Source organism: Carassius auratus, chromosome 4 (genome assembly GCF_003368295.1).
Source record: "Carassius auratus strain Wakin chromosome 4, ASM336829v1, whole genome shotgun sequence".
Classification (NCBI taxonomy): domain Eukaryota; kingdom Metazoa; phylum Chordata; class Actinopteri; order Cypriniformes; family Cyprinidae; genus Carassius; species Carassius auratus.
Window position 1 is genome coordinate 14,203,484 of NC_039246.1, and position 14,680 is coordinate 14,218,163.

Below are 14,680 nucleotides of genomic sequence, written 5' to 3' on the forward strand. Positions count from 1 at the left end.
TATATTGTACCATATTTAGCTGTTAAGTATCATGATGCATGACACTGAATATTTAATATTTATGATTAAGAATCAAATGTAACTAGTTAGAAATTATTTGCTTTGTATGTATACAGGTGCCATCAGTTGTCTTCTTATGAATGACTTGTTTGTCATTGAGTCAGTTTTGCTGAAGCAAAGTAAGCCCTTCCTTACCAAACCAAAAATAGGGATATAAGTCATTCCCAAAATGTTAAACCTTAAACTGTTTATTACTTTAAAACTAACCTCCATCTGGGAGATCACAGGGATATGCAACAAGTTAACAGATCAAATATTCACATAGGTCAGATTTATCAGAGAAAAGCTGTTGCTATCAAACATGGTTTACTTGATCAACTGAGTCTGTGTAATGGTGAAGGGACAGATCATTGATGGAAGGTTTCCGAAGAAATGTCATGTTGCCAAAAGATCTAGTAAAATACAAAAATACAGTAGTTTATTTTGATACTTAGTGTGACTGCTGTATTTTGTAGTTTATTTTGATGCACTTAAAATTAAGGTATTTATTAAAATATCTTAATTTTGATGTATCTCTGGCCAACCATGCATATATGACGTCATTTGTATATTAATATATTGATGTCGAATGCCACTGATGAGAAAGGGTGTGTCCGTGAGTGAGAGAGAGAGAGACGTGGAGAGAGAGAGAGAGAGCGCGCGCGTGCTCTTGTTGCTCCGAAGCGCGAGCCGCAGGTGGTGATGATGGATCGATAGAACGAAGAGCTGCGGCTTTCTTTCACCTGTCCGCGCGCTCGGTTCGATCCGTCACTTCAATGAGGCTGTTCGTGAACTATTGGAGTACTCCAGGTAAGCCACAGCAGCACCGTAGAGTAACGTTACTCCCCTCGCGTCATGTCTCACTCTGAGAGATGGGCAAGTTCGACGAGCACGAGAGGGTGATCCTCAACGTCGGGGGCACGAGGCACGAAACCTACCGGACCACGTTGAGGACCCTGCCGGGCACGCGTCTGGCCCTTCTCGCCTCCGAGTCGGACCTCGAGTCGGTTCTAGACCAACTGCAACAAGTCCCGGGCTTCATCGAGTACAACGCGCGCAGCAACGAGTACTTCTTCGACCGGCATCCAGGTGTCTTCGCCTACGTGCTCAACTATTACCGGACCGGTAAGCTGCACTGTCCGGCGGACGTGTGCGGGCCGCTGTTCGAGGAGGAGCTGTCCTTCTGGGGCATCGATGAGACGGACGTGGAGCCGTGCTGCTGGATGACCTACCGACAGCACCGGGATGCCGAGGAGGCGTTGGAGGTGTTCGAGATGAACGTGGACAACGACGAGGACGACGAGTACGGCAAGCGGCTGGGCATCGAGGAAGTGGTGTCCGCGGACGGTACCGTCTGCAGGTGGAGGAAGTGGCAGCCGGTCATCTGGAACCTGTTCGAGGACCCGTACTCCTCCAGAGCCGCTCGGGTAAGAGCGCAGCGCGGAGTCGCCAAACGGTTACGCGTGGCTCCTTTGCGCGCTTGCGCTTCCAAACAACGCCAAAACTCATGTATGCATGCACCCAAGTCTGTTTTGTGTTTAAGTTCCCGTGCATACTAGTAAAATGCGTTAAATGCGATAAAACTGGATGTTACTAAGTGCTTGTGCGTGCATCTAAACCAGTTCGTTTCCAAAACACGCCAAATCGCATGCAAGTCTGTTTTGTATTTAAATTCCCTGTGCATAGTAGTAAACGTGCTGGAGTTGTGTGATGAGAGAGAGTCTTATCTACAATCCGTTAAAACTTGAATTGGGAGTGTTACCAAGTGCTTGTGCATGCATCTACACCAGTGCGTTATGATTAGATGGAGAGGTGTTAAGATCAAATCATGACAGACTTGGCGAACACATCACAGACCGCGCATGCATGAGTGTTTTTCATCTAAAGATATGCATTGGTAGCAGTACATTTCTCCAGGCAAGGCATTTTATCCTCTGTTAAAGCAGCCTTGGTTAAATTTGGCCTGATCAAGGGAGAGAAAAGAATCGTAGCCCTCCCACACGCATGTGACAGAACAATGGAATGGAGGTTATTTTGCGTTAGTCGCCTTTTGAAATGTTTTAATTAACTGATTGGTTGGAGGAGGCAGTTTACATCAGTGGAAAAGAAAAAGATGAATTATTGAGATTGTTGCAGGCAAATTCAGATGCACTGTAGAGATCAGCCATATAACATTTTAAAGACCTTTTTCTTTGTGCTGCTTTGGTTTCTGAGTAACTTCTTTTTTGCTCTGATTATATGCAGATCAAGGAGATAGAAATCTGCTATCAGTTTTTTTTTAGTTTAGAATTCTTGTTTTTATTGTTAGTTGTTGGAGTTTTTTTTTTATGTATACATTTTACCATCATATTTGAAATGGAAGTTGTTTCTTTGAAAATGCTAGTTTTATTTAGAGAAACAATGACAGTTTAGCCAAAGAGAGACTGGTCTTCACATTAAAGGAGTAGTTCACCAAAAAATTAACGTTTGCTGATAATGTCATCACCCTCAGGTCATCCAAGATGTAGATGAGTTTGTTTCTTCATCAGATCTGGAGAAATGTAGCATTGTGTCACTTGCTCACCAATGGATGCTCTGCAGTGAATGGGTGCCGTCAGAATGAGAGTCAAAACAGCTGATAAAAACATATCAATAATCCACAGCACTCCAGTCCATCATTTACTTCTGGCTAAAATACAAATCCTCTAAATTGCTTTCTTCAGTGAAAAAGTCAACTCTTCTGACTCGGGCGAAAGGAATCTGCACAGATTGACAAAAAATGTTTTTGGTTGGATTTTGAAAACAGGAGATGGACTTTTTCACTGGAGGAAGCGTTGTTATGGATTAGATTCAGATTTTGGCAAGCAATTATTTGAAGTTAAAAACATACTCCTAATGGATCTGTTTTTCACAAACATGCAGCTTTTGGTCTGCAGAGGATCCATTGGTGAGCAAGTGATGCAATGCTACATTTTCTCCAAATCTGGTGAAGAAACAAACTCCTCTACATCTCGAATGACCTGAGGGTGAGGACTATTTCAGCAAATTGTCATGTTGGGTGAACTATTCCTTTAATGTTGGGTAATTCTTCAGCTGGTCTGTGGTCAGTGAATGCACATAACAGAAATGGGTTAACTGGTCCAATCTTGGTTGATTTAATAATTTTTACCTGCAGAGGTGGACCAAACGAGGAGGCGATGTGCTCCTGTTGATCTAATCAATAATTAATTGTTTCTCTAAACGAAGAGTCTACTGAATACATTTTTAATGAACAGAAACTGTGACCTTGGCACAAATCGTCTACCAGATAATAATTCTTGTGTGTGTGTGTTTGTGTTTTGACGCGCGTGCCGTAGCCACTTAAGAGGTTAACACTGGCGCACGTCTGTGGATGCTGCGCCGAGACCGTTTCCATGGTGACCCGATCGCTCATCGGCCGCCCGTGTTCATTCAGAGCGGCGATTGATCTCAGGAATCCAGTCGAGTGCGAACCCTGCGCGTGTCTGCTGCTTTCCTCTGGCGCTGTCGAAAACGAGTGTTTATGACATGTTGTGTGTGGATGATTCATATGCTGGAAGAATAACACGGTCATACAGAACGTGTGTGTGTGTGTGTGTTTATGTGGGCACAGATGATCTGAATGCTGATGCTGGCAGCCGGTGTCTTGCAGCTTAAACTTTCCTGTCAGTCATTTCTTTAGATCAGTCGGCGAGCGCTGATTATAATGTGGAGTTTTGTGTGTGTTGAGGCTGTGGGCATCTTCGTGGGATGTTAGTGTCCATGTGCGGTTACAGTAATGAAACAATCTTTTGAGAACAAGCCTTGAGTTGATGATGATGATGATGATGAGTGCAAAATGTCTTTGCAAACACAATATTAACTACCATATTTTCCGGACTATAAGTCCTGCGACTTATAGTCAGGTGCGACTTATTTATCAAAATTAATTTGACATGAACCAAATTAGGCGCGATATGTGAACGGCCCCTTATTCATTCATTCATTATTTTTTGCTTGCATACATCTTCAAATATGCCGTGGAGAATCACAGAAAGTGACCAAATTAGGTTTTATTGTGAACTTTTTTTTTTTTGCGAAATTGGAATATAATTTTTATTTATCGAATAATTAGAGCAGAATGAATATTCAAATGTTCGACTATCTGTGCACACCCCTAATTTTATTAAAATAAATGTCTTGGTGAGCAGCTGAAACATCTTTCGAAAACATTGAGAATCTTAAAGGAGCAGTTCACACATGGTTCGCATGGCTTTAAAAATTTCTTAATTTTTTTTAAGCTGACATGATACATCATTCAAAACCCATTTTTCAACCACAGTATGACACATGTCTGTGTGAAACAGAATAATTAACTAAAGATGTAGAAAATTCACCTTAAAATGATCCTGATCTGTGTGATGTTTGTTCTTTAGGACACAAAGATATTTTGAAGAAACATTTAAGGCCCAAAGAACATTGAGAGAACAAGCCTTGAGTTGGTGTAATTGATGATGAAGGTACTTTTTAGTTGCATTAACAAGGATTAAATGAGTAGTAATAGTTTTTTGGCTGATTGCATAGTTTAAGTTTATATGTACATAAACCAGTGTTTTCAGTCCAAAGTCCAAAATTAGCATCTTCCTCAGAGTGCACCGTTTATAGGCTCTGCGTGTCTTTTTTAGGGCAAGACAGTAATTACAGATCTGTCTTTCTGGAGGCTGATGGGAGGACACTGCGAACCGCTGTAGGTGTAAACCACCGGAGAGAACGAGAGAGATGCGTTTGGTGGAGAAATTAAGCCCAACGCACGGTGCCGTGTTAAACAGGTACCGCTGGATCAGGCTTTCATGTCGACCTCGTGTGAATCTTTCACACGTGTATTAGCGAGCTCATTTTGGCCGGTCTGAAATGCGCGACTGTCTTTTGTGTTGGGATAATTGCACGGCTGGCTTTTTCCTGTATCTGCACAAACTGCTTTCAAGTCCTCCGCTGAAACCGGTCCGTGGCTTCAAAAGAGTAACACGGGCTTAATGAAGCCGTTCAGACCACCGTGGCAAATTACACAAACACACACGCACTCGCTGCTGTCACTAATCGCTGATTAAATAGCAAATCAAACTTTGTTTTTGTGCTGTTGTACAGATGCTGAACTCCAGCCAGCCCGTATCACACATAATCGCCTACGTTCACCCTTAGATGACACTGAAAACAAAGCCGCTCTACTAATATTTTAGCGATAATGGAGGAAACTTTTTAAGCTTTCTAATGCACTTATAACAGCCAGATCAACACTGAGAAATGATGCATTTGCACAGTAAAGTCATGCATCATCAGCCAGTGCTTCACGCAGAGGTCTGGAATGACCTGAAGAAACAGAACAAGCTGAGAAAGAGCGAAACCTAAAACCAGAAGAACTGTGGCAACGTCTCCAAGATGTTTCAAGAGACCTACCTCCAAAGCTACCTGAGAAACTATGCACAAGTTCACCGAGGGCAATACCTGCTTTAAATGCAAAGGACGGTCACACCAAATGTTGATTTGACTTAGTTAACAGAAGTTAATTGAAGAAGAAAAGCTATTTATAGCATTATTTTTGACCGCATCCTCATTTTACACAAGCATTTTTACACAAGTGCCTTTAAACTTCATTGGATGGGTCATCAGATGCCCATTTTCCACAAGTTGATTTGATTCTTTATGGTCTTAATGAAAAGTCTGTAATGTAGTTTGCTTAAACTTTCTCAATGGTTGTATAAAACAACAACGTTTTTACCCTGTCAAAAACAGCAAGCTGAAATAAAAAGTGCATGTTGTGTCATATGCTCACTTTAACAGTGCTGTAGATTTGCAGGTAGGTTTCTTAAAGCATCTTGGAGACATTTCCACAGTTTTTCCGTGACTTTTTTTATAGGAAAATTACAGCACAGACACAATAATTTTATTTGAAATATATGGTAATCTCAACTTTTTAGACAACAGTCATGAAAGCTATTTAAAAGAAGATGCAGATCAGATTTTGATGTTTCATTTCTATATAAAGACCTGACACATAATGGAAACTCGTGCTGTCCCCCCGACCAAGACATGTTTTTCTAATGTCTACATCATTTCCATCCGTTCAGACGAGATCCTGTCTTGTTTTTTTCCAGCGTCTTTCTTCTTTAAACACATCCTCTTCTCTTGTTGTGACTGTCAACTGTTCTCACGCACGCTTGTAACTTTGCTTTAGTTTATTCTTCAAAAACACAGTAAAAATAGATTGCTACCTCATGCCTGTCACGCTCGGCCTCATGGGAGGTTATAGGGAGGTCATTCTCGTACCTCTACAACAATAACAGCTACCAGAAAGACTCTGAGCAGGAAAGAGCGTGCACTTTCCTCAAACTCGCTTCAGGTGTACAAACAGCTAAAATGAGTTGCTGTCTTCATCAATCCAAACACACACACACACAGCTCAAGGGCAGCCTGTGCTAGAGATATTACACACACACACACACTCTGGTTATCAGCTCAGTGTCTCCGTGTGGCTCTCTTTATTTGTTCGTATTTGATCAGGATTATTGTCAGTCTTCTCTTGTTCTCTGATAGCTCTGATTCTTCTGTTGTAATGTGGTGTTAGGAAGTTCTGGGTGGTTTTATTGTGTTGATATTTAAAGCTACATTAGATTTTGAAATATTGCATACGTATGTATATTGCGGTGGCTTGTGATGATTTTAATACTTAAGTGAAGTTATAAAAGGTCACTGCTTCTAACATTTTTCTTAAATACTATGTGGCCCTTGTAGGCCTGCACGATGTGTCGTTTAAGCATCGATATCGCGATGTACGAATCCACGATAGTCACATCGCAGGATGTGCGATGTAGGCGGTCGTAGTTGATCCGTTATTCATTGAAATAAGAAACATTACACGGGCCAGCTGCTCCCCGGCCCTTGACAAAATGTGATTTGCGGAGTAATTGCACAGCTTAACCATCATAGAGTGAAAGTTTATCATTGACAGGACTGAAAACACATGCAAGTTTAACAGGGCACAGAGAGAGGGAGCGCGCGAAAGAGACCGATAGACAGAGAGCGCGTGAGAGAGACACAGAGAGAGAGAGCGCGCGAGAGAGAGACAGACAGAGTACATTAGAAGTACCAATGTTTATAGAAATGTATATGGATTTATTTTGCATGTAATGTTTTTTTTATGAATATATATGTATTTTTGTTTTGTTTGTTTCTATTCTGCTATGTACAATGCTTTGGCAATATGTACCTTTGCATGCCAATAAAGCAATATGAATTAAATTGAGAGAGAGAGAGAGAGAGAGAGAGAGACCGAGAGAGAGAGAGCCGTTTTCAAACAACACAAGCAATTTCTTGCTCTCTCTCCCTCGCGCATAATTAATCAATTGACACGATGGTGTCGATGTTTAAATCATTTAAAATGAGAATGTAAGTGTGCTCACCCCATTTTTGTTTGTAGGAAAAAATATCGCAATATATATCGCAGAAAAATAAAATATCGCAATGTCATTTTTTCCCAATATTGTGCAGCCCTAGGCCCTTGTTTCTATGTGGGTTGCTAGGATCTGCTTCTTTAGTGGTTTTTAAATGTAATTGGATTTGTTATTATTGTAAAAATTAAATTCCAGTTGACAATTTTGATAATTTGGCCAGAAATTGTGATGATGATGATAAAAATAATGGTGTTTTTATTGTTATTCTGAATACCAGTGATAATAATAACAATAATTGTAATTAATATTAATAATAATAATGTGATAGCAATTTCACATGTGATATTTTCAAAGTTGCTGTGCTTGTGTAGCACTGCACAATTTGGCCAATATTAATTGTGATATCAATAATAATAATGATTATTATTATTACTAATAGTACTACTAGTACGGAATAAAAAATATATTTTTACATATTTAATGTTGTAAAATTTCACTAAAATAAAGTTGAGTATTTAAGAAAAATAATATAATTATAATAAATAATTGTAATCCATATGGTGATTGAGTTTTATTTCATGTAGTACTAAGGTGTTCTGGGTGGTTTTCTATTGATCCGAATCAAAATAATACACAATTAACACTAAAAGCTTTCAGATTTCAGGCTCTTCGTCTTTACTCCCTTTTTCTGTTTGTTGTGTCTTTCTATGTTCCTTTTCTTCCCTTTCTCTTTTACTCTCTCATATTTTTAGGTGATGTTTTGGACGGTGTGTCCTTTCTGTCTGCAGTCTTCAGATCATAATATTTCTCCAAACTGGGACAAACCCGATCCAATGATGGAGATCCGGACGTCTGATCCGAGTGACCCGTGTGTCCTTTTCCGTCAGATACTGAATCAGCTTTGCCTCCGAACGGCTCGTCTTTCTCCCAGAAACAGACTAAGATTTCACAGCTCCTCTTAAAAACCTTCCCCTTCTAGAGCATCTCCAGTGTCATCCTGCTTGATTTGCTGTCTCTCGGCGAGCGTAATTTAGAAATATCAGCTTGTATCTGTCATACGGTGTAGTTTACATGTCGACTGAGTCATAACGCTGACGTTTAAGACCCTTCACTCTCTGACGGTGTGTAAAAACACTCCATTAAGTGAAGGCCTCTTCACCGCCTGCTGTAATTATCCTGTTGAGTCGAGTTGAGTCCAGGTTTAACCAGCACTCTGTTAGGAGTCACTTCAGTACACGGGAACCGTCTCCTCATCTGAATGACTCTCAAAAGCCTGTGTCTGTCTGTTAGTCCAGCTGTCTGTCTGACGCTCTCGCTGTCTTCATTCATAGCTTTAGACACCAGAGCAAACTGAAAGCCTGATGCTGGTGACATTAAAATGGCTTTTGCATCCCAATGTACTTGCATAAACCCACTTATTTCTGAGTAGAACAGAGAAATATTGTCAGAAAGTAATGAAATATGGAGAATGTAATGAAAGAATCGATGCACTGTAAACCCTAAGAAGTTCACAGAACTCAAAAGTTTTAATAAAGTTAAATAAAAGTTTACATAAAATTAAAAATTACATTTCCAGTTAGCTTAAATTATCTCAATGTCATCTTATAAATATTGATATTTGTCAACTTATCATTTGGGAGTAATTCACTCAAAAGTTTCTCTATTTTTCTACTTATATAATGTTGGAAATACACTCAAATGCAGTCTTTTGCTGTCCATCCTCATCCTAACCACAGGCTCTACACTTCACCACAACAAATAAAACCAACATAACACAAACCTTGGTAAATTCTAATATAACACAACATTTAAGTAGTAACTTATGTCCCTCTGTGTTAATCTTGTGTAAAAACACACAAAATAACACTTAATTTCGACATTTATTTTCCTTGTTTTCTGCAGATGCATGATGCAAAGCATGATGGGAACTATAGTTCTATAGAAAGCGCAATTATTTTAAGTTTACCTTACTACAAATAAAATTTTGAGTTTACTGAACTTATTCAAATCAAGTCCTATAAACGTTCATTATTATTTGAGTGCAATTAACTAATTCAATTTGATTAATTTAACTGTTCAGTTTTACAGTGTAAGGAATCGGAAAATGAAAAAGATTTGTACGATAGTGAAAATAAGTGATTGGCAACTTCAGCTGAAAATATTATTATTATTGGCAATATTGTTATTACTGTAATAGTAGTAGTAATATATAAATTCTTATTGTTTTCCACATTTTATTACTACTAAAATAAAAAACTAAATACTTACTGTTATAATATTTCAGAAAAATATATTTTAATATTATTAAAATATTAAACGAAATAAGATTTCTTCTTGTAAGAGATCAGTACAAAAATAAGTAAACCGCAGATTCATTTATTTTTTATTACTACTACTACTAATAATAATAGTAAATAATTGTTGCTGTTATGATTATTGCTACAATTTTTTTTTTACAAAATTTAATATTGTAGTATTTCACTGTACGTGTATTAAAAACAATGCTGTTGTTGTTATTATTTATAGTAATAATATTTTAATTTCATTATCATGACTATTACAACTAAAATATTAAAAAGATAATTATTTCTGATATTTCACTTTAAAAGAGTATTTAGGAAACTTGTTATTCAAAATATTAAACAAGATAATTAATAGTATTGTAATATTTCATGGTAAAATAAAGAAAACTTAAGCAAAATAATACACTAATTTGGATTTACAATAACATTTTTTTCTTTATAAGAAAATAGTAATTTCTTGTTACTTTAAATCAATTCTATCTTTAAATATGTAAATGACCTCTGTTGTGATTGGCTAAAGTCACAAATACTGTAGAAGGCCATCATGAATATGTAAATGTTGGCAGTCGTATGTAAATGAGCTCATAACTAAGATGATTTATGGAATGAGACGCTTCAGTTAATAAGTGAGGAAGCTTTGTGAATTACCAAAGGAAAGACAAAATCAGTTTTTCATCATGCAACCACTTAAAATCTTTATAATATTTGTATTTTAATTAAATTTTCAGTTTATTTCGTGACCTTAACAGTCAGCTACAACATTTTCACACATCTGCTGTTGAGTGATAATAATAATTAGTAATTTTTTAGGAAATGAAGGTATAGCGTGTGCTTTAGTAATGATGAGTCCAGACTGTGATCTTCTTCTGGTCTGCTCTCTGTCCTTCTGTACGACCGCTCACAGACACTTCAGCTCCTGTAGATACTGATACTGTAGCTCAAATAATAGATCAGAGATCTGGCTCAGTGCTGTTTTGTGTCTGGGAGTGCATCATTCACACTCCAGCTCCTATACAGACAGCACGAATACAACCCAGCAGCGTTATGAGTTTTCTTATCATTATGTGCCTTATTTTTGGCCAAAATTTAGGGCAGCATTGTATTTATCCTTCATAGAGAAGGAAGTCCCATAATGCATTGCAAAGAGCTCTTGAAAAGATGCACGGGCATGAATATTAATGTGCTTAATACAAACAGAAAATATTTCAATATAATTACTTAAATAGAAAGTATTGAATTATACTGCATGTAATTTTTAGAGAGAGGCTGTTTTTGCCTGTATTTGTCATTTAATTGTTTAGTTATTTATTTAGGCTAGTTGATTATTGATTTTTGTATATTTAGTTATTTATCTATTTAGTTGTAATTTATTTTAGTTTAGTTATTAACTTGATTTAGATATTTATTTTTGTTGTAGTCAGTTGTTTAGTTTCTTACTTGCTTTAGCTATTTATTTTTTTGGTTGTAATTTTAGATATTTTTTAAATTTACGTCCTTTGTTTTTTTTTGTTTTTCATTTATACACCATTGTTGTGTATCTGTCGTTTCATGACACTATGAAGGTCCATTTTCAGACACTCGCCGTGTTTATTTCAGAGCTTCGGTATCACTTTATCGATGTTTACTTACTCCGTGTTGTAACGATGACTGACTCGACATGGGATCCATTTGCAAGCTTTTATTAGAACACTCGTAGTCGTACAGGCGAAGGGTCAGGATCAGCAAACACAGTATAATAGAGATATCAGAATCGTAGTCAATACCAAGCAGTGGGTCGGGGTAACCAGCAAGTATCACAGTCCGTATAACAATCTGGGTTCAAAGGCAGGCAGCAAAGGTTCTAGGATCGATAAACAACAAGGGTTGGCAACAGGATAGCAAGACAGGGTAGAACGCTCAGAAATGTTAGCCGTGGCAGAAACAAGACTTCGCAATGAGGTGACGCAAAGGTCTGGCTTATATGGCAGTCTCTGATATGGAACACCTGGCCGGTGATCAGTCCAAGGTGCGGGGCTGTTGGGTAATGTAGTGAGTATCAGTGTAAGTGAGTGTTTGGATGCCTGTGGGTGTCAGTATTCGGGCGATGGTGCCCTCTGCTGGCCTCTGGAGGGACTCACGGGGTTCGTATTCGTGACAGAGCCCCCTCCCTGCGAACGCCTCCTGGCGTGAGGTGGAGGGCGACGTCGGGGTCTTCCTCGAGGTCGAGGGGCCGGTTTCTCTGGATGTTCTCTATGGAAATCAGTGGTTAAGTTGGGGTCAAGAATGTCCTCGGCATTGACCCAGGAATGTTCCTCTGGACCGTACCCCTCCCAGTCAACCAAGTATTGGAGAACTCGTCCCCGACGTCTTGAATCAAGCAGCTCTCGCACCTGATAGGTCTCCTCGCTCTCCACCTGAACCGGTTGGGGACTCTGCTCACGGGACCTCCCCTCGCCCTCCTCCTCAGGGGCAGCAGCGGGCTTGAGCAGTGACATGTGGAAAGTGGGAGAAATACGATATGTGTCAGGCAAAGCAAGGCGGAATGACACAGGAGTGATTTGTTGAATGATTTTGAATGGACCCACGTACCTAGGACTTAGCTTTCGGCATGGCAATCTCATCCGAAGGTCTCTGGTGGACAGCCAGACCCATTGACCAGGTTGGTAAGTGTGTCCAGGGCGTCGACGACGGTCGGCCTGATCCTTCAGGCGTCGTACAGCTTGTTGAAGATGTACGTGGGCCTGATTCCATGTATCCTCGCTTCGTTGAAGCCAATCAGTAACAGCGGGAACATTGGTGGGTTCACCTGACCAGGGAAACATGGGTGGTTGGTACCCTAGAACGCATTTGAAGGGGGTGATTCCAGTGGAAGGCTTGATCAGGGAGTTCTGAGCATATTCGGCCCATAGGAGAAAACGAGACCAGTCCTCTTGATGGGAGCTGCAGTAGGAGCGGAGGAACCGAGTGAGCTCCTGGTTGAGGCGTTCCACTTGACCATTGGCTTCGGGGTGATAGCCAGACGTGAGACTTACGTTGACCCCTAGGGCTTGAAAGAAATCCTTCCATAAACGAGAGGTGAACTGAGGACCTCTATCCGAAACGATGTCGTCAGGTATGCCGTAAAACCTGAACACCCAATTACACAGGAGTTCGGCGGTCTGAAGAGCAGTAGGGAGTTTGGGTAGAGGTATGAGGCGACAAGCCTTGGAGAATCGATCGATGATCGTGAGTATGACCGTGTTACCCTGGGATAGGGGTAAGTCTGTGATGAAGTCTATGGCAAGGTGTGACCAGGGTCGTTGAGGGATAGGAAGAGGTTGAAGGAGTCCAGCTGGCAGTTGACGAGGGGTTTTGTGCATGTTACACGTCTGACAGTTCTGAATGAATTTGATAGTGTCGGGGTTAATGGTCTCCCACCAGAAGCGGTTCTTGAGGAGATGGAGTGTGGCTGTGATGCCGGGGTGACCAGAGGCAGGAAGACAGTGAATATGACTCAGGACCTGATCACGGTGAGGGGCAGGTACGTAGGTTTTATCCGGTGGACAGGCGGCTGGTGGTGCTTCTTGTGAATTGTGTTGTTCAATAAGAGTCATGATATCCCACTGGATGGGAGCAACCACCACATGGAAGGGCAATATGCGTTCGGGGACTGAGATGGAAGGGTCGTCATCATGGATGCGTGACAAAGCATCGGCTTTAGTATTCTTGGAACCTGGGCGATAAGTGACATTGAACTGGAACCGGGAGAAGAACAAGGACCATCTGGCTTGGCGTGGGTTGAGTCTCTTGGCGGAGCGTAGGTATTCCAGATTTTTATGATCCGTAAAGACGGTGAAAGGATGAATAGCCCCTTCGAGCCAATGTCTCCACTCTTCAAACGCTGCCTTCATGGCTAACAGTTCTCTATCACCCACATCATAATTTCTCTCCGCTGGGTTGAGCTTGCGTGAGTAGAAAGCACAGGGATGAAGTCTCTCCTGAGGGCCTGGTCGTTGTGAGAGAACGGCCCCAATGCCAGTATTGGAAGCGTCAACTTCGACTAAGAAGGGAAGAGAGGGGTCAGGGTGATGCAGGATAGGAGCGGTGACAAAGCGTTCCTTTAATTCCTTAAAGGCTTGACGGGAGGCTTCGGCCCAGGTGAGACGATGGGTACCTCTCTTGATCATGGAAGTGAGAGGACTGACGACTGTACTGAAATTTCTAATAAAGCGTCTGTAGAAATTGGCGAATCCCAGGAACCGTTGTAGCTCCTTGAGAGTCTGAGGCTCTGGCCACTTGAGTACAGCAGAGACCTTACTGTCGTCCATAGCAACTCCCCCCGGACTGATGACATAACCCAGGAAGGTAGTGGAAGTGGTGTGAAACTCACACTTCTCGGCTTTGGCGTACAGTTGATGTTCGATGAGGCGCTGTAGTACAGTTCTGACGTGTTGAATATGATCCTGTAGGGTGTTGGAGTAGATGAGAATATCGTCAATGTAGACCACAACAAACTTGTTCAGCATGTCCCTGAAGACATCATTAATGAACGCCTGGAAGATGGACGGACTATTGACCAGTCCAAACGGCATAACCCGGTATTCATAGTGACCGTTGGTTGTAGAAAAGGCCGTCTTCCACTCGTCACCCTCTCTGATGCGAATCAGGTTGTAAGCACAGCGTAAGTCAAGCTTGGTGTAGTATTGAGCTGTGCGAAGTTGTTCCAATGCAGCTGGAACCAGAGGAAGGGGATAACGGTACTTCACCGTGATCTCGTTGAGACCACGGTAATCAATGCAGGGTCTTAAACTGCCGTCCTTCTTTTTGACGAAGAAGAAACCAGCGGATGCAGGGGAAGTGGAAGGACGTATGAAGCCTTTCTCCAACTCCTCCCTGATGTATTTAGTCATGGCTTCGGTCTCTGGGAGTGACAGTGGGAACACACGACCCTTGGGT

At 40.8% G+C, this 14,680-nt stretch overlaps 1 protein-coding gene across 3 annotated transcripts in view; it reads left to right on the top strand.

Moving 5' to 3' along the window:
- The first annotated feature begins 702 nt into the window (after positions 1 to 702).
- The window catches only part of LOC113059768 (potassium voltage-gated channel subfamily C member 2-like), a 47,998-nt gene continuing 34,020 nt past the window's right edge, over positions 703 to 14,680 (top strand). For all 3 annotated transcript variants that reach the window (XM_026228343.1, XM_026228351.1, XM_026228359.1), the window contains exon 1: positions 703 to 1,466. In XM_026228343.1, the coding sequence (XP_026084128.1) occupies positions 912 to 1,466 (555 nt within the window). In that variant the 5' untranslated portion in view covers positions 703 to 911. The remainder of the gene's footprint in view (positions 1,467 to 14,680) is intronic.